The 18,787-nt window shown below is 39.9% G+C and overlaps 1 protein-coding gene across 1 annotated transcript in view; it reads right to left on the reverse strand.

The window, feature by feature from the left end:
* The window catches only part of CALCRL (calcitonin receptor like receptor), a 73,305-nt gene that overhangs the window by 17,563 nt on the left and 36,955 nt on the right, over nt 1-18,787 (reverse strand). Inside the window, 7 exon segments of the mRNA XM_032354107.1 lie at nt 8,471-8,562; nt 9,957-10,069; nt 10,178-10,288; nt 12,916-13,051; nt 16,767-16,859; nt 18,105-18,193; nt 18,360-18,450. Coding sequence (XP_032209998.1) covers nt 8,471-8,562; nt 9,957-10,069; nt 10,178-10,288; nt 12,916-13,051; nt 16,767-16,817 — 503 coding nt within the window. The 5' untranslated portion in view covers nt 16,818-16,859; nt 18,105-18,193; nt 18,360-18,450.

Genomic DNA, 18,787 nt, shown 5'->3' on the forward strand with positions numbered 1-18,787 from the left:
AGTGTTATTATTTTTTTTAACATAGTTATCCTATGGCTGATTTTTGTCAAGTTCTCTAAGGGTTTCCTCTCAGAAATAATAAAGTAGCATCAAGGTTCAGCTTTGTAATCTAAAACTGTCTATAATTTACGTAGCACAATGAAACAGTGAATTGCCATCTTTTTGTGACAAAGCAAAAGAATTTAGCATTGGAAAGACAGTTTCCTATGATGAAGGGTGATAGATTAAGCAAACTGACTTGTTTCCCAAGGAATTTCATCCTTCCCAGAGCTGTCTCCACGTCACCGCTTTCATTATCATACAGACCCAGGTCTGAAAGACTTACTTATTTGAGAAACACAGAGTAGGCACACGTGGGGGGGAGGGGCAAAGAGACAGAGAGAGGGACCTTCTCCAGCGACTCCCCACCGAGCCCGGAGCCCAACGCAGGGCTCCGACGTGCCATCCTGAGATCACGTCTTGAGCTGAAACCAAGAGTAGGACCTTAACCGACTGTGCCACCCAGGTACCTCATCAGGCCCCAAGTATTATGCGGCTCCGTATTCAAACTTCTGCCACAACATGAGCAAAACACTTGCCTTTGCTTCCCGTTTGGGTGTGAGGCAGAGATTTCCAGATGACTTTCACTCGGTCCTAGCCCTGAGCAGAACCAATGACAGAAAGAGCAAATACAAGCCATGTAAGAGCTGCCCAAGCTGCCGAGTCCTGCTTTCTGAGGCGAGTGTAGCTGGTCTAGTTTCCCAACGATGAGCCGCGTTCCCAAGACAGCACTAGCCATGTACTAGGAGGAAAGCTCGTGCCGGTGGGAACCCTGCCTAAAGAGCAGGCCGAAAAGGAAACGCAGCGTGGCCACCTTCTGCCTACCGAAGGGGACACTGAGTCGACGGGTTCAGCTGGTTAGGTGTGACCTAGGGTAGATACCGACGGCTCCTCTGAGGCTGCCGGCGACCGTCTTGATCAGGTTAGAGAGAACAAGAGTGCCAGCCAAGGTGGTCAGTGGAAGTCCTGGAGGGAAGTGGTTGCTCTTGCTCCGTCACACTCCCTCCTCCCCAACCCCTGCCTTTCGCGGCTCCGCCGGCTCCTCCGTTAAGACAGCTGATGGGTACGGGCTGTGCGAGGAGCAGACAGGCACCCTTCGTGGGGCCAAACGGCTTTCTCATGTGTGAGCTGCCCGAGGCGACAGCTCTCCCTGGTCTTCTAATGGGGAGGAAACTGAGGGAAGAAATGGGCTTTCTGAATACCTGTGACTCTTACACTCGCCCAAGTTTCAAAGATAAAATTCATAATAACAGCTGTCACCACTTACTGAACTTCTAGAATATCCCAGACACAAAGGTAAGGGCTTCACATTCATGAGGTCATATAATAACCCCTTGAAGCGTCATTAGTAAAATGTAAAATGTAAGTACGTTGCTCCAGATTACAACCCTATTAAGTCATCTGCTGAATTTGAATGTTGCATTTTAAGAAAATGTAAGGTTTTTGTCTCTTTTCATATTAATTTAATCACTGTAACTATTGATGCATAAGTAATACACTGTACACTATTTCTAGATTTTGAGGAAACACTTGTGAATATTCTAGATGTCATTCACACGGCAATGGGGGATAAACAGACAAGTTACATCAGGTAATTCCTGATAGTGCTATATGCGTTTTACGAATCAAAATAGGATTACGAAATAAAGACTGTAGCCAGAGGGGAGACTCAAGATAGAGCTGAAACAGGAGAGAAAAGCATTGAAAAAAAAAAAAAAAATTGAGCTTAGAGTTTTTACAGGGCACAAAGAACTATGTGAGGAAAGACATAGGCAAGACTCCACACTGTTTTTTCCCCTATTCTAAGATGAAGAAAACTGAGGAGCATAATTTACTAAAAGACTTTTTGATTAGAAGGCTCATACTCATTGGTGTTACATTTTAATGTTCTGGCAGCACATGTTAGCAGCATACTGCCCAGTCACTCCCGGGTTCTGTCTTCCCGAACTACTACAAGGACGCGGCCGTTGGAGGACGGACTGTGGTTTCTCCTCTTCTGTAGTCATGTCTGTGGGCACAGTCTAGCCAAATAAACTATGCCCACAAGAGTAGAAAACCCAGTTGCAACATACATTATGACTTTGAGGAGGGCAAAGGAATAGTATTTATGTTCTCTAGTTCAAATCATGAAGTTTTAATCCATTCCAATGACGATCCTTTTAACCTCAAGCAATGGATCATTTGTTTTCTTAAAAGGATTTGTCATTCTGTTCCCATGAAAATGTAGTTATGCTTAAATAGCACTTATGTTTCAACTTGCTCAACAAAATAGATTATACTTATAAAGAAGTTGCATATTTACCAAAAAAGATTAACAGAAATATGTAACCTTTACCATTCAGTTATAGCTTTAAATAATAAATTTGCTGTTTAAAATAAGTCCAGAATCTTTAATTCAGTTATTCACTTTATGTTTCCATACTTGGGACTCTTCACCGCAAACCGGCGACAGCGGTTACGTTGAAGCGGAAGTGGTTTTGTTAGAGTAAACCCGTTAGCTCTGCCCTCTCGCCCTACTGGGCTGGGACACGAATGCGGAGTTACAGTGCTTTATTACATAACCGCAGCAAGCGTTTCTGAAGAGCTTTCCAACTAAGACTTTTCAGTTCTCACCATGTTTCGTTTGAGGAGGATAGGCGTTTCAGCACATGGATCAAAATTCATTAATTTGGCAATAGACTGAGATGATCTAATAAAATGTTACATGAGAAATTATGGTGAATGAACCAATATTCAGTGTTAGGTTGAAGGAAGCCTAGGACGCAGAGAGGAATGAAATGTGCCTCCAAGGACGGACGCGTGCCAACGAGCTGAGAACGCCCGACAACACCGGTAGCCCTGAGCCCTGTGATTCAGGGCCACCTGCTGATTGTTTCTGAACTCGGCCATTGTCCAACCTCTGATGGCAGACTTGCCCGGTTTTCAACAACTTATGGAAGTGAAAGTTCTAATTTGCCAAAACAAAAACATCAGGGTATGGTTTATAGAGTTAAGACTTTTTGTTCTCTAGGTTGCTATGGAGGATTTCTTTGACTAGGTAGCTTTGTTTAAAGTTGATTTGAAGGTTGAACCACGAAGTTTTCAGGAGGAAATGTGTAGCTTAAAGAGGAAAACCATACTTGGTTCTAGTTGGAGAGATATAAGAAGAACTGGAATTGAGAGAGGCGTTCGCAGCATTGGTGGGGCATGTTCAGACATGATCTGAGAAGAAAAGGTGAGCGTGATTCACCTGTCCTGAAAAGCAGAAATATAAGCATTAAAGGATCATTTTATTAAGGAAGTTTAGCCTATCAACTGGATAGATTTTTGTTGAATTTTATTTAAAACTATCTCAACTACCTAAACATGACGTCATTGTCTATATAGTTGCAAATATGCAACGTGGCTTTGAAATTACTTGGAATCAGTGTCTAAAAGATGACAACAATTAAGATGTCAAAAATAAAAAGAACCATTGTTTCTCCATACAAGTCAGATGTTGTATGTGCAAGAAGATGGAGCCCTTTATCTGGGTTGAAAGTAAGAGCCAGATTTGCTCCGCTCTCCAATTTTAAACAGTAATTAAAATATAATTTATAACTAATTCTGGTAAAGTTTATTTTTTTTATCTGAAGGGTTGTGCTTTGTTTTTCTAAGGATCATTATGAGTAAGAGTCATTGCCTCTTAGGGCTTGGCAAATCCCAAAGCTCAGTCTGTTCCCTCCCTTTCAGTTCCTTTTCTTTTTATCTCCCACTCTGATTCTTTCCTTTAATTGGCTTTAATATAAAACTGAAGTATATCTGGTAAATAGTGTTTGGAGCTCTCTGTTTCTAATTTAAAGCATGGATGAGTAGGAGACTTTTCTCTGTCTAAATAAACATGACAAACAGCACCCTACATCAACTGTTTTGTTTGGTTCTTGGTTTTTCTTAGGATAGGTCGTTAACCCCGGATTAACAGACCCACAAAAGAATGTTACCTCTACCAAAGACAAAGCAAGAGCGACTGCATTCTGGGGAATGGGGCAAGCAGCAGAGAAGAGACACTGGTAGCTTTTCAGTACACAGTGATTTCACGTGAAACATCAACTCCTACAGGATGCTTCCAGGTTGGTGGGAAGAAAGTTAAACTTTCTAGAGCTCTTGTCTTAAGTTAACCCTTCAATTCAGCATCTTCCGAGGCAATCTGTATCTTCCTTCAGTCCAGCTACAGAGTACCCTATATCGTTTTATACAGATCCTCCTCCTGATTGGAATTTTAAGGAGTCGTGCTCTAGTTCCTTTCTTTGTTGATGGAGACAACAAAGGCCAAACTCAAGGGACTTGTCCAAGGTCATAGATAAGTCATGGGAAAGTCAGTCTTAGAAATAAGCTTCCAAGTTGCTCCATGTCTTTCATTCCTCAAAAATGTATCAAGAGCCTACTGTGAGCAAAGCCTTAGGCTAAGCCCTGGAATGTGTTTAAAAAAAGGAAAGCAGAGATGATTTGGGCTGCTATGGGACTGACTTTGTGATGTTCTTTCCAGTTCTTTCCATCACTTGCTGGTCGTGGACGGTTGTTTTCGGTAGACGGCACCTTCGACTGTTGTGGTAGATGGTTTTGAGGAGTATGTAGTAGAAATAAGTGTCTTAGAATCAAAGGTTACAGATTCATCACTATGGTTGCAAGTACTGAATAAGCCAGATGGTATCTTATGGGCATAAAGAGCTTTATTATTTTTGACTAGTTTAATGAAGCACAATTTTCTGATATAATTATATTAATAACTTTAATAAAATTTTTCATTCACTGTTTACTTATTTTCCTAGGTGAAAATTATAACAATTTTTTTATAAATTGTGTTTTTTAATTTTGTTTTTTAAAGTGCCCACTGGTATAGTGCACCTAGCAGGGCTGAATATTTACATAAAAATATTTTAATGGACTGGGGCACCTGGGTGGCTCAGTGGGTTAAGCCTCTGCCTTCGGCTCAGGTCATGATCCCAGGGTCCTGGGATCGAGCCCCACATCAGACACTCTGCTCAGCGGGGAGCCTGCTTCCCCCTCTCTCTCTCTCTGCCTCTCTGCCTACCTGTGATCTCTGTCAGATAAATAAAGAAAAAATCTTTAAAAAAAATATTTTAATGGACTAATAAGGAAGAGTGATAAGTATACCAGTAATAGACATTTCCAAATTAGACATTCCACTTAACACTGAATATTTACTATGTTAGTCTTTATGCCGAATCTATGACATAAATACTGATAGAATAAGATGTGAGGGGCACCTGGGTGACTCAGTCATTAAGTGTCTGCCTTCGGCTCAGGTCATGATCTCAGGGTCCTGGGATCGAGCCCCACATCGGGCTCTTTGCTCAGCAGGGAGACTGCTTCTTTCTCTCTCTCTCTCTGCCTGCCTCTCTGCCTGCTTGTGATCTCTCTGTCAAATAAATAAATAAAAATCTTAAAAAAAAAAGAAGAAGTTAAAAAAGAATAAGATGGGAAATTCAGGATTACAGAAATGAAAGAACTTGATGCACAGCAGGTGAAAGACAGAGGTGGTATCTGTCAGGTATGTGTCCAGAGAACACTCTTAACACCCTGTGTCCAGACATATAAAAAAACACTTCAAATGTTGTATGTAGGTCTTAACTTGAAGAGGGTTTTTCATGTTTTATATAAAGCCTGAGCATGTATAATAAAAATTAATTTGTAGTTTTACTTCTTTCTGTCCAAGTGTTCCATTTATAAAAGATAATTAAAGTCAAATAAAATTACTAACAAGCAGAAAAAAACAGAGGTTGGGAGGAAGTACGGATAATTTAGTTAACGACTTAGAACACAAAGAAAATTAGGTGTTGGACTAGGTAATCTCTTCATTCTATATTTCTCAAGACTATAGTTTGTCTTTGAATAAGGAGTGAATTCTTTTCCTGAGGTTAGAAATAGTTAAAACTTGTAATTTTTCCCCAAGATTTGTGAGATAGTGTTAAACAATTCTTATTATTTCTATTTTATGATTTTAGGATAGAGGCTATCCTTATATTCAGTCATAGTTGTAAGAGCTTTCATATTTAAAAAACTTAGCTAATATTAGTTACATTTAAATTCATTCTCTCAGTGTGTTTGTATGGTACGGTATGGTCTGGTAGGTATGTAATTTTCATAAACTAAAAATCTGACCTCTACGAGTATTGCATAAATTTAAGAGCAATTAATTAATTATTTAGTTCTAAGAGCCAAGAGTGTCATATTTTCAAATTTAGACAGTTTGTATTTTTTATTTTTTTAAGATTGATTTATTTATTTGTCAGAGAGAGAGATCCTACAAGCAGGCAGAGCAGCAGGAAAAGGAAGAGGGAGAAGCAGACTCCCCACTGAGTAGGGAGTCCAATGAGGGGCTTGGTCCCAGGACCCCGGGATCATGACCTGGGCCAAAGGCAGCTGCTTAACCAACTGAGCCACCCAGGGTTCCCCTAGGCAGTTTGTATTTTTAAATTGTAAATATTCTGTCTTCATGAATGACAAAAGAAATGAACTATATCTTTTTGAAACTGTTTATTATACTAAATAAGAATTTGAAATTTTAATTTCATTTTGGGTATACAAAGTCATTATTAACTAATTTTCATTGCCCTATTTTACCAATAAGTGTGTTAGCCTCAGAGCATTGCTTCACTTTGTCAATTAGCATGAGTTATATAGCACTATGGACCAGAGGACTTCATTTAAAAATTATCCCTTTGGGTGCCTGGGTGGCTCAGTTGGTTAAGCATCTGCCTTCAGCTGAGGTCATGATCCCAGGGTCCTGAGGGCTCCCTGCTCAGCGGGGAGCCTGCTTCTCCCTCTCCCTCTGCCCCTCCCCCTGCTCATGCTCTCTCTCTCTCTCAAATAAATAATTGAAACCCTTTTTTAAAATTTTAAATAAAAAAATAAATAAAAATTATTACCTTGAAAAATGTTTTTTTTTCTGTTTTTTAGAACAGACGGTTTTAATTTATTATAGAATCATAAAGTTTTCTTACTCCAAAGACAGTGTTCATTTAAAAAATATTGTTTAAGGAGAAAATATATTGAAGAGTGAAGTCATGAAGTTGTATTAAGCTATATATAAGCAACTGATATGATGTAACAAATTTGTTTTCAGTAAGAACCTTTTGATAACTAGTTGCAAAATATGGTACAGTAAATTAAATTCCTTAAGAAATGTTTTCTGTATTTTAGGATAAAAATTCTTTTCAACTGACTTTGATACATTTTTACATAATTTACTAAAGAAAACATGTCAAATATAAAAGTGTACACAGATGCTTAATTAGCTTTATTCAGAGGGGAGTTTTTTAAAGTCATTTTCTAATGGTGCCTAGATAATGTTCTAAATCAAAAGTGCCATTAAAAAGTATCTATGAGGATTCCTCAAAGTAACTGATCTTGAAGATTTTTAAAAAGGTACAGGTTTCCAAAAACAGCAATTCTGATGCAATCTCTAGATCCCGTGATTTTGAAGTCAGGAGAGACCGTGGCTGGTCAGATATTATTCAATATACTCTAAATATCTGATTGACTGTGGGCCAAAAGCCGGTGTTGTAGTTACACAGGTCGCTAACATCCGGCTGCCTGGTATCTGACGTGCGCTACTCCAGCCGGTCTGAAGCTGCTCGTGCGGCAAGACTGTTGCTGAAGAGGAAAAGTGCAGAAGGAGGAGGAGGACGTAGAGGAAGGACCGTGACAGGGTCACGCGGCCGCACTGGGACACAGCGACGCGCGTCACACTGCGTTGTGATCATCGGTGGCGATCAAAATTACGAAAACCGTGTTAATGCGTAAAATATTGTATTCGCATTTTGGAATTTCTTTCCCATCAATTTAAAGCATAACCTGTGGATTGGTTAAATTAGGAAATGGGGGCTGACTCTCCCTCCCAAAGAAGAAAGTAAATCTCAGATAAAAGTCAAACCACGAGCTGACTGTGCGAACAACGCGTCCCAAACGAGGAAAAGTGACCCAACCATAACAGACTTAGATCATTGATTTAATAATATGTATTCAATCCCACTGCCATTATTTGCACAAAATGCCAGTTTCTGTAATGGACCATGTATACTAACACAGAAATTGACCTAGAAGTTGAAAATTCAATTAAGATGTCCTATAATATTGGGCAGTTACTAAAATAAATACAGATAGACTCACATACAAAACTGACCGAATTTCGGCCCTCTTCTCACTACCTGACTTTATTCCTATCTACTGATTTTGTACAGTTGGGCTTCAGATTTCATCAGTCTCTGCTCTATATATTTTACAAAGCTAAGTTCGATATATTTCAAATTGTTTTAGACATTCAATTTATTTTAAATGTTATAAGTCGCCTATATTTCATACATTTTATCAGAACGTGATGGAAACACGCTCATGGCCCCGCATTCACCAATGACAACTGGTCAGCTTGGAAGCATGTTAATGTACTTACTTGAAATAGAAGAATATGGCGAGCGAGATAAGCAGTGAGGCGATGGACAGCCCGTGTCCGATGATCGTCAGGTAGAACAGGTTCAGCGCCGTCTGTAAGTCGTACGAACAACAGCACTAGTGAGGGCCGTGTCAGTACTATGACCTCCCTGTGCAAAACTGAGCTCCATAGAGTAAGCTGTGTTTTTGAGGATACGTGCTCTGAGAGCCTCGCCATCTGGCTTGTATTAGACATGTGAATACGTCTGGAATGAAGAATAGCTACGCAAATCTATCGAGTGACATCAAAATTTACAAATTGTGTGCCCTTTTTATTTAAGAAATTAGAAGTCGTATGAGAGGCAGGAATAATTTTATTGATCTAGGTTGTGTAATATAAGAAACTAGCATTTTATGTTTTGAAAGATATTGGCAATTTCCACTCTATCACCTTGTGCACATTGAATCAAATGCTCTGTAGTTATTTTTGTGTGTTTTGTTTAGATAGAGCTTTCTTTATTACTGGGTTTTTCTTTTTCCTTTGACTATTTGAGACTCCAAGACAAATCTCAATATAGTAATTATAGGAGCTTCTGATACGAACGTACAAATATGTTCTTTCGCATGATTTTGACTTTTCCTCTGATTTTTTAATTTTTCTATATTCCATCTATTTGTAACTTATTATTGTATTGTGTATTTTTATAATTCTCTTTAAACCCTTTTCTGAGTCAACAAAGAATCCATGATTTATAGTTATACTGGTAGCGGACAGTTATAAAATGCTCATTCTGTGCTGTAGTTTTCTAAGGTTTTTCCTTGTATTAAGTCACTCCATACCGAAACTTTGAGCGAGTTTACTGTTGTCTTCATTGCATATTACAGGGAGCAGAGGCTGAGAGCGGTCATCGTTCGCCTGAGGTCCTCGGGCTGCTCAAGGGCAGCAGCAGGGAGTCTGATCGAGGGCCGGGCCTCAGTCCCTGACCAGCTCGTCCGTGCCCTCCACGAGCACATACGTGCAGGCACCTCTGCCAGAGCTTCGGTGACAGACCGTGACTAGCCTTGACTTTGCGTGTGGTGCTGAGAGTGGGAATGTGGGAAGGCCCTGGAACCCGGCGGCAGGACAGCCTGCCTTCAAGGGGCAGAGAGGGCCGTTCAGACCCTGCTGGGCTGCCTTGTCCCCTTGAGCACAATTCCTGAACTTAACTCTCAAAATTCCCACCACAGAAAGGGTCCCTTTTCTTAGGCTTCCAAAGTCCGCTTTCTGGGGGAAATCTGAAACTCCAGGACTGACACAGGGGCTTGGAGACACCCTGTCACCTAACGGGGTTACTTCCTCCTCATCATGACGGAAGGAACGATTATTTCCACAAAGACTTTTCTCCACTGTTTTTCTCAAGTGTGTTATGAACATCGAGCAGAACACAAAGGAAATGTCCTCCAGTCTGTACCAGCAGCTAACGTTTTAAGCAGCGTGGACCGCGTGTCGGTCTGTGCCCATTCCGCACCTTCACTTTCTCGTGTGTGTTCACGTTGCACTGGGTGTAGTTGGTCCACGTCCGGTTGCTCAGTGGGTGTCTGAACCAGTTTCCGTCTTGATCACAGATTTTTGTAACTTTTTCTTTATAATTAAAAAGAAAAGAAGTAGACAGTAATTTAGTTAACTTGGGGCTTATTTAATTTTCTTTAATTAATGTAAGCGGGTCTGTAGATGAATTTCTGCTTTTACCTGATGGGTCGAAGTCCTGAAAGTAATCGGGGCAGTGCTGTATCGACTCGGTTCCGGCGGCGACATCATTCCAGCACAACCACCCGTCCCAGGTTCTGTTGCAGTAAATGCCTGGAGGGGGAGGAAACGTCAGCGGTTGCTAGAGCTTCTAGTGGCCCCTGCAGACATCCAAATCCTCCTGGTGGGTTAACCGACGGGAATACCGACTGAACATGAAGACGACATATACGATCTGTAGCTATTCCTCAAACTTTTCACTGAGTAACTATTGGAAAAACTGCTAAATTCCACTCAGAAATATCTGAGTATATTTAGAAGTTTAACTTTAATTGCAATTCTCAAAGGCAGCTCTTCACTCAGTAAATTGAGTGGTCTTTGCTAGTTGTCCTTAACCATAAAGGTAGTAGTTACTTAGTGTCCCTACACTTAATTTTTTTTTTTTAATGGGAAATTGGAAAATGTGTTATCATAGAAACTGTGTTCCTAGGGCAAGGTGTTAGTATTTTCTGGAAAAAAAAAAGAATACTCCAGCGTTTCCCATTCCACTACGTTGACCCTAACAGATATTTGGACCTTTCCACCAGATTCTAGCTCTTACTTGCCTTCCTTTACTTTTCAAATGAGTGGAGAGTCTAACATTCTCACAATTTTCTTTTATCACCCTATTACACGGAAAAAAATTTTTTAAAGGCATGAAGAGATGGCCAGCTTGCAAAGTTTTAACAGTCTATAATCAAAGAAAATAATTTTCCACCTCGTCAGGCAAGCACTCATAGATAAAAGCCCGAATGTTGTATGAGATGTTTATTATTTTAACAGATTTGTGCCACAATCTCAGAAAAATTCTATTGGCCTGAAAGTATAAATAATTCTGATTAAAACAAAACTTAGATTGTCTACTTTTTTTCTCCTGTGATTTTTCAAACACTTATTCATGTAGTCTGCATTCATGTTACTGAATAAAATACATTTGGGGGCCCATCAGAGAAGACTTCCCTGATAGAAAGCATCGCAAATAAGTCTTATCACTGATCCAAAGATTCTATTTAATTAATGGCCACACTGGTGGTATGAAGGATTTCAGGGCCCAGAAACTTTCAAACTGTGTTGTACGGCCTTCGAGCGAGACAGGAGTAGGTATTCCATTAAAAGAGTTTCTATGGTCAAAAAACTTGGTAAGCACAAAGTGAACATAACGACAGTTCTTCATTGCAAGACTTTCTAGAGTATTTAAAATTACAAAGTGTGTTACGAAGCTCCAGCAGAAGGATTGATTACTGTTATTCTAAAATCATTGTATCACAAAATTGTCTCATAAAGATTTCCCTGTTGTTCAACAATTAGATTTGAGGCTGCTTTTACATATATTTACGTGATCTGGAAGGGGTCCATTCAATCATTTTGAACTTACAACACTTGGATTTTAATGGAATAAAGTGAGAAGCCAGAGGGATTAACAGAGAATTTGTGTACAATTCGTGTACTTGACAATTTAACCCCTATTGATATAATACCAGATATTTTGTCATTGTCTCTATATTTCAAAGATATTTTTAACTGGATAAATTTCTCATAATAGGGCACCTGGGTGGTTCAGTGGGTTAAACCTCTGCCTTCGGCTCAGGTCATGATCCCAGGGTCCTGGGATCGAGCCCCGCATCGGACTCTCGGCTCAGCAAGGAACCTGCTTCACCCACCCCTTTCTCTCTCTGCCTATCTGTGATCTCTGTCAAATAAATAAATAAAATCTTTGAAAAAAAATGTTTGGATAGTTGTATCTAAATAGTTCTCCAAAGATAAACAAACTACATTGTTCATTAAGATTCTTCATCAAGAAGAATTGTTCATTAAGATGGTAAATGTTGCCCAGTATGGGAAAATCACCTTTTTCCTCACAAACAAGTTCATTCTGTCAATTACAAATATCAATAATAAACTACTTTTAACATTTTGTTTATATAAGAAACATTACATATTATACCATCAAATTTTTCCCTCTAAATTTTAAGATCTTTGTTTCCACTGATAATTTAGAAATAGTGAAAGTCTTTACATTTTTGGTATGTTTCGTTGTGAGTTTTGCATTTTATATTTGGAAGATATACCCTGTCTTTATGGTTGCCAGATAAAATATAGAGCCTGGTTTTGTTTTTGATTTTTTAGTTTGTTTTTGTTAAATCTGGCAACTCTGTCTGTGCCACTCATCTGTGTATCTTAAGAATCTAGGCAAACATCTGGCATTTCGCAGTCCCTCAGTAATGTAACAAAAATATCTAAAGAATATCTTAATAGAAACAGAAGCACTTAGAATGTATTAGCATTGCTACAAATATATTATGCAAAGCACATGCTATACAAAAAAAGGTTATAATTTTGTTGTGCGACTCCTATCAAGCAGGTTGTGAAAAAGACAAATACAAATTACATAAACTGAAGATCTCTGGCCACTGATTTAGTTCAACATGCACATTTGATATTTTAAATATCTTTGTACCATAAAAGCTCTTACTAAAAATGTTTCTGTTACACATATTTCTTAGTAGAATTTTTTAAAAGAAGCAAGATAAATTATGTCATAAAATGTTCATGTATTATTGAGAATGCACACATGCCCGGAAAGCTAACAACTAATCCATTTTTAGTAAGGGACCTAAAGAACCCATAAATGATGTAATGGAGTAGTTTTCTTTTAAAAATACATCAAACGCATTTAAAATTAAAAAGTTTATCATGTTTACCTTCTGTTTGTTGAATCGGGTCTTGCATAATTTTTTGGTAACATTCATATTGAGCTGTCATGATTTTATTTCTAGTATAGAAACCGAACTGACTTAAGCCATCAGTGTTCTCCTCTGATTCTGCCATGTCAAGAATCTAAGGGATTAAAAAAAAACAAAAAACTTCAGAATTGTGAGAATGTCCGTCAGAGGCAGTCTGTCCACGGCAGGGATGCGCTACGCGGTCATCTGGCTCCGGGGGGACTCCCTGATCTGAAGTGTTTGCCGTTTTCATGGTTTAAATATCCCCACCATGGTTAGTTTCATGTGCCCCAAACTAAACCGCTGCCAGAGGCAGCTCTGGAAGTGTGGTCCACGGACGGCTCTCCGAAGCCTGCGGGAGCCGGCCCGGGCCATGCACTCGGGAATACGGACGGAGCTGTGGTCCAGGTCCTTCCCTGCGTGTTCTCCGGCTCCGAGAATACAGGCAAGATCTTTAAGGCCCCCGAGCCCCGAGCTTTCTTACTGTCCAGTGGAGTGAGTCAGTGCAGGATGACAGAGAGCAGTATCGGACGCGCGGCAAATATTCAACATTGTCTCACCGTCATATTTTGACGACCACAATATTGACAATGTTCATCTATGGTGTGGGCAAACGGGATTCTCACTGTCTGCACATCAGCAAGCGCTTTTGGACAAGGCATAGATTTATGATCTTCCAACTCAGAAGCACTATTCTAAGCTTCACTTCAGTTTTAGTATCTATATGACTTGTTTCTGTTTTGTAATATGAAGCCTGTAGAGCCTGTCTTCCACCTTATTTCTTCTTTACTTTTCCATTATTTCTACCAATTTCCCTAAGCAGTAATTTTCTACTTTTATTTTGTCACCTTTTTCTTTTATTCTATTTAAATTCAACTTCGCAACATACAGTACATCTTTAGTTTTTGATGTAGTGTTCATTGATTCCTGAGTTGCACGTAACACCCAGGGCTCATGACATCACGTGCCCCGTGAATGACCCTCGCCCGGTTACCCCGTCCCTCCACCCTCCTGCCCTCGGTTTGTTTCCGGGACTCTCGTGGTTTGTCTTCCTCTCGGATTCTTCCCAATCAGTCACCCGCTTCCCCTACGGTCCTCTACCCTATTCTTAACAGTCCACGTAATAGGAAAGCCGTATGACAACTTCCTGTCTCTGACTGACTTATTCCGTTTAGCATAATGCCCTCGCGGTCCATCCACATCGATGTAAATGGTGGGTATTCATCCTTTTGGATGGCTGGGTAATATTCCACTGGATACATGAGCCATTTCTTCCTTATCCGTTCATCTGTTGAAGGACATCTTGGCTCCATCCACAGTTTGGCGACCGTGGCCATTGCTGCTATAAACATTGGGGTACAGATGGCCCTTCTTTTCACGACATCTGTATCTTTGGGGTAAATACCCAGGAGTGCAATGGCAGGGTCATAGGGAAGTTCTATTTTTAATTTCTTGAGGAATCTCCACACTGTTCTCCAAAGAGGCTGCACCAACTTGCATTCCCACCAGCAGTGTCAGAGGGTTCCCCTTTCTCCACATCCTCTCCAACACACATTGTTTCCTGTCCTGTTCATTTTAGGTGTTCTGACTGGTGTAAGTTGGTATCTCATTGTGGTTTGATCTGTATTTCCCTTGTCCCCTTACTCTTGACTCTCGGTTCCCTAGCCCAAAGTTGTATTTAATAAAGTCTAAATAGAAATATTCCCTCAGTGTGTGGCACCACTTAATTTCACTATCGCCTGCCCACCACGTAACACGTGCACTCTCTCTCTCATTCTGTGATTAGTTTAATTTCCTAATAAAGATTTATGCAGTAGTTTGCTGCACAAGCAAGCAACATAAATTTACAGCATTAAGAAAATTAATATTTTTCTCCCGTTCTCAGGAAGTTTATGAGATTGAATAAAATCAGCATTTTTATTCTTAAAAACTCAGATTTGCAAAAAAAAAAAAAAAAACCCTCAGATTTGCACACTGAATTCAAGAAAAATGGTCACAATCCTTAAGTTACAGTAATCAGACTGGTAATCTGATACAGTCCCCTGCAGTCAGGCAGGGTTGGCAGGTGCAGCTCACCGGCACCCTCCGCGGAGGAAGCGGGCTGAGGGAACAGGCGTCCTGCTCTTGCATTCCAGCCTGTTTACCTAAGATAACATCAGGACGAGCAGGGTTTGGACGACTCCTGGACTGGAGAATGTTTTCAAATTCAAATGCTGACAGGAATGTAGTCTTGCTTTTTTCCGTTTAGGTTTTCTGTATTTTTCTTGAGTCTCTCTGTTTGAATCTTTTTATGGGGTTGCTTGAAAACAGCACAGGAAAGTTATTCGCTGGCACAACATCAGATGAGATTGCATCCTGTTTCTGATGCGTGTAGTGAGATAAGAGAGCCGTCACTGTCTTCACGTTACGGAGGAAACCGTAAACTAGACACTTGTGCGACTGAAGACAACACGGTGTGTATGAAGGACTGTGACCTCCAGCACACGGTGTGTATGAAGGACTGTGACCTCCAGCACACGGTGTGTATGAAGGACTGTGACCTCCAGCACACGGTGTGTATGAAGGACTGTGACCTCCAGCACACGGTGTGTATGAAGGACTGTGACCTCCAGCACACGGTGTGTATGAAGGACTGTGACCTCCAGCACACGGTGTGTATGAAGGACTGTGACCTCCAGCACACGGTGTGTATGAAGGACTGTGACCTCCAGCACACGGTGTGTATGAAGGACTGTGACCTCCAGCACACGGTGTGTATGAAGGACTGTGACCTCCAGCACACGGTGTGTATGAAGGACTGTGACCTCCAGCACACGGTGTGTATGAAGGACTGTGACCTCCAGCACACGGTGTGTATGAAGGACTGTGACCTCCAGCACACGGTGTGTATGAAGGACTGTGACCTCCAGCACACGGTGTGTATGAAGGACTGTGACCTCCAGCACACGGTGTGTATGAAGGACTGTGACCTCCAGCACAGCGGCAGGTCGGTCGTTAGCCTCCACCTCTAGCCTCCTTCCCTGCAGATGCCCGCAGGGGCGTGCAGGGGTATGCAGGGGTGTGCAGGGGGGTGCAGGGGTGCAGCCACGCAGACACACCTGCTCCAAGCTTACATCAGGGCCTGTCAGGAAACAGACACTAAATACTTGAACGAATGGATCAGGAAACTAATTTAAAAGCAGGGCACGGTTCCGGTGAGTGCAAACTAACCCGCGGGCAGAATGAGAGAAAAACCAACGGGTTGGAATCCGCTTTGAAGATGGATCTAACTGGGCCGCCTGGGGGGTTCAGCAGGGTGAGCCTCTGCCTTCGGCTCAGGTCATGATCTCAGGGTCCTGGGATCGAGTCCCGCATCGGGCTCTCTGCTCAGCGGGGAGCCTGCTTCCTCCTCTCTCTCTGCCTGCCTCTCTGCCTACTTGTGACCTCTGTCTGTCAAATAAATAAATAAAATCTTAAATAAATAAATAAATAACTACAATAGATCTAACTCAGAATCAACAGGTCTTGCTGAAAATATCTGACCTAGTACGTGCGACTACCCTTCGGAGCCCCCTCATTCTTGGGTCAAACCGCCCGCCGTCTCTTCAGTCCGTCACCGACCTCCCCCTCACCTCCCACCCCTGCCTCCCGTCGTGGCTTCCCTTGAATTAACCTGAACGCGTGCACTGAAAGAAAATAAAATATTGCTTGTTGATTAAAATGTACTTGACTTATGCATCCAAGAACTGCATGTCATTCTGTTGTTATGAATCCTTATTAATTAAAGGTAAATTGGAAGTTAAAACAAATCATCATAAATAGGGATTTACATTACAGGAATTTATACCTACCGTAAAGAAAGGCAAGACTAGCAGTAAATACAGGATATGCTTTTTCTCCATCACTGAAGCCAGAATGAAGTTTGCTACACAACGTAAGTCAAACTGCAACGGAGATGAAAGAAATAAAATTCATCAGTATTTATAAAATGCAGGTGGTACTCAATGATAAAATTTTAAAACTATATAATAATTTTGCTTTAAGGATTTGATTGATAGTTTATATATTACAGATGTTAAGAGCATTGGGTGCTTGGGTGGCTCAGTCAGTTAAGCATCTGCTTTTGGGTTAGGTCATGACCCCGGGGCCCTCAGATCCTGCCCTCACCAGGCTCCCCTCTGCCCCTCCCCCGTTTGTGCGCACACGCGCTCTCTCTCTCTCTCTCTTTCTCTGAAATGAATAAATAAAGAGTATATGGCTTAATATACTAAAGAGCCTAAATACATTTTAGTCTTACAAACAGAGAAGCTTCTTCCATATGTATTTTTAAGAAATTAGAAAACGTCTTGCTTTCTTTGCCCTTACCAAAATTGGAATAAAATGATTAAAGTATCAAAATAAAGAGCTTCACAAGAATATAGAAACACAAAATTTGGTAACATATCTTACTATAAAGCTCACCTTTATTTCCTATAAATGATTAACCTCATTTTTAATTTTCCAACTCTTCAATAATTTAAGGGGAAAATTGTTAATCAGGACAATTTCGTGAGAATTAACAACCATGTGTCACAAGAATGGCCTTATAACGTAATAGAAATTCATCTTTAATCAGGAAATGAAAGATTTCCCTATCTATGTTATTCCCCATCTATGTTATTAAAATAAAGTTATAGGAAATGGGCAATACTACATAAAGTATTTCTGTTAAATATTTCTGATGGTAGATACAATTCTGAACTAACGAAAATGGCCTCTAAAACAATACCCCTAACTGATTAATTCTTAGAAACAAACATTGCTGGGCTTGCTTACTCACTATAAGGTCCATGAGCAACCTACTTTGACAGGACTTTTATGATAGAAGTTATCATGATGTAGTCATAATATAATATTTATTTAACTGAACATGGAAGCAGTATATTTCAAGGCAAGGGAGATTTAAGAAATCCAATCAATAGATATTTGCCAGAAAACCATGAACTTACACTTTATTGCTAAGAAACTTGTCATGATTTTTGTTACATGGCCAATGTTAGAGTAAGACTTTAAAAATCATTTCCATAATAATATTTCCATAAAATCATTTCCAATAATAATATTTATTATTTTTATTATCACTTGCACCAGGAGCACATGTTTCTAGAGCACGGACTCTATGTCATTGTTTACCCTCACCAAGGACTCACCTAGACACAGCTTTTCTTCTTAACTGTAGCAAACTTCCAAATAACGTTTTGTCTTCTATCAGCTATACTGGTTTTTATTATTAGTTGATCTTAAAAAAAAAATCAGGAGGCATTGTATTAATTTCAATATTAAAAAACATGTTGTAACAGAAGGAAAACAATGAATCAAAGTTTTTGTAATTTAGTAATGAATGCGTTGATATTTTAGTTTTTATTACATTTTACCCTGAGAAAATCTAATTTTCTAATACTTACATACACAGCTGTCTCCAGACTCAAATTACATTTTCCCTCGGATCATATTGGACATTGTCCTGAAGAATCCCTTAAATCCAAGGGTCATGACCTGAAATATTGATTGATGTAATAATTTAATGTTATTTCAAGGAGACAATAAAATTTCCATGGTAAATTGAAATTTTCAAAGAAAATACCACCATTAAAATATTTTTATTAAGCTATTCCAATTTTTAAAAACCTCTTTTGCTTACAATATATTTGAGTTTTTTCACAAATATTTGTTGTTTTCCATTATACAGAGAAAGTTAAATTAATTTCCATTCATCCAAGATAGCTAAGATACTGAAATTTTAAGTTAAACTAGTTTAATTTTCCTTGGAATGACTTTTTTAAGAACGTGTTAGGACGTGTTAGTAGTCTTGGTGACATACACCCGTTTCTTC

This window comes from Mustela erminea, chromosome 8 (genome assembly GCF_009829155.1).
Source record: "Mustela erminea isolate mMusErm1 chromosome 8, mMusErm1.Pri, whole genome shotgun sequence".
In the NCBI taxonomy this organism is placed as follows: domain Eukaryota; kingdom Metazoa; phylum Chordata; class Mammalia; order Carnivora; family Mustelidae; genus Mustela; species Mustela erminea.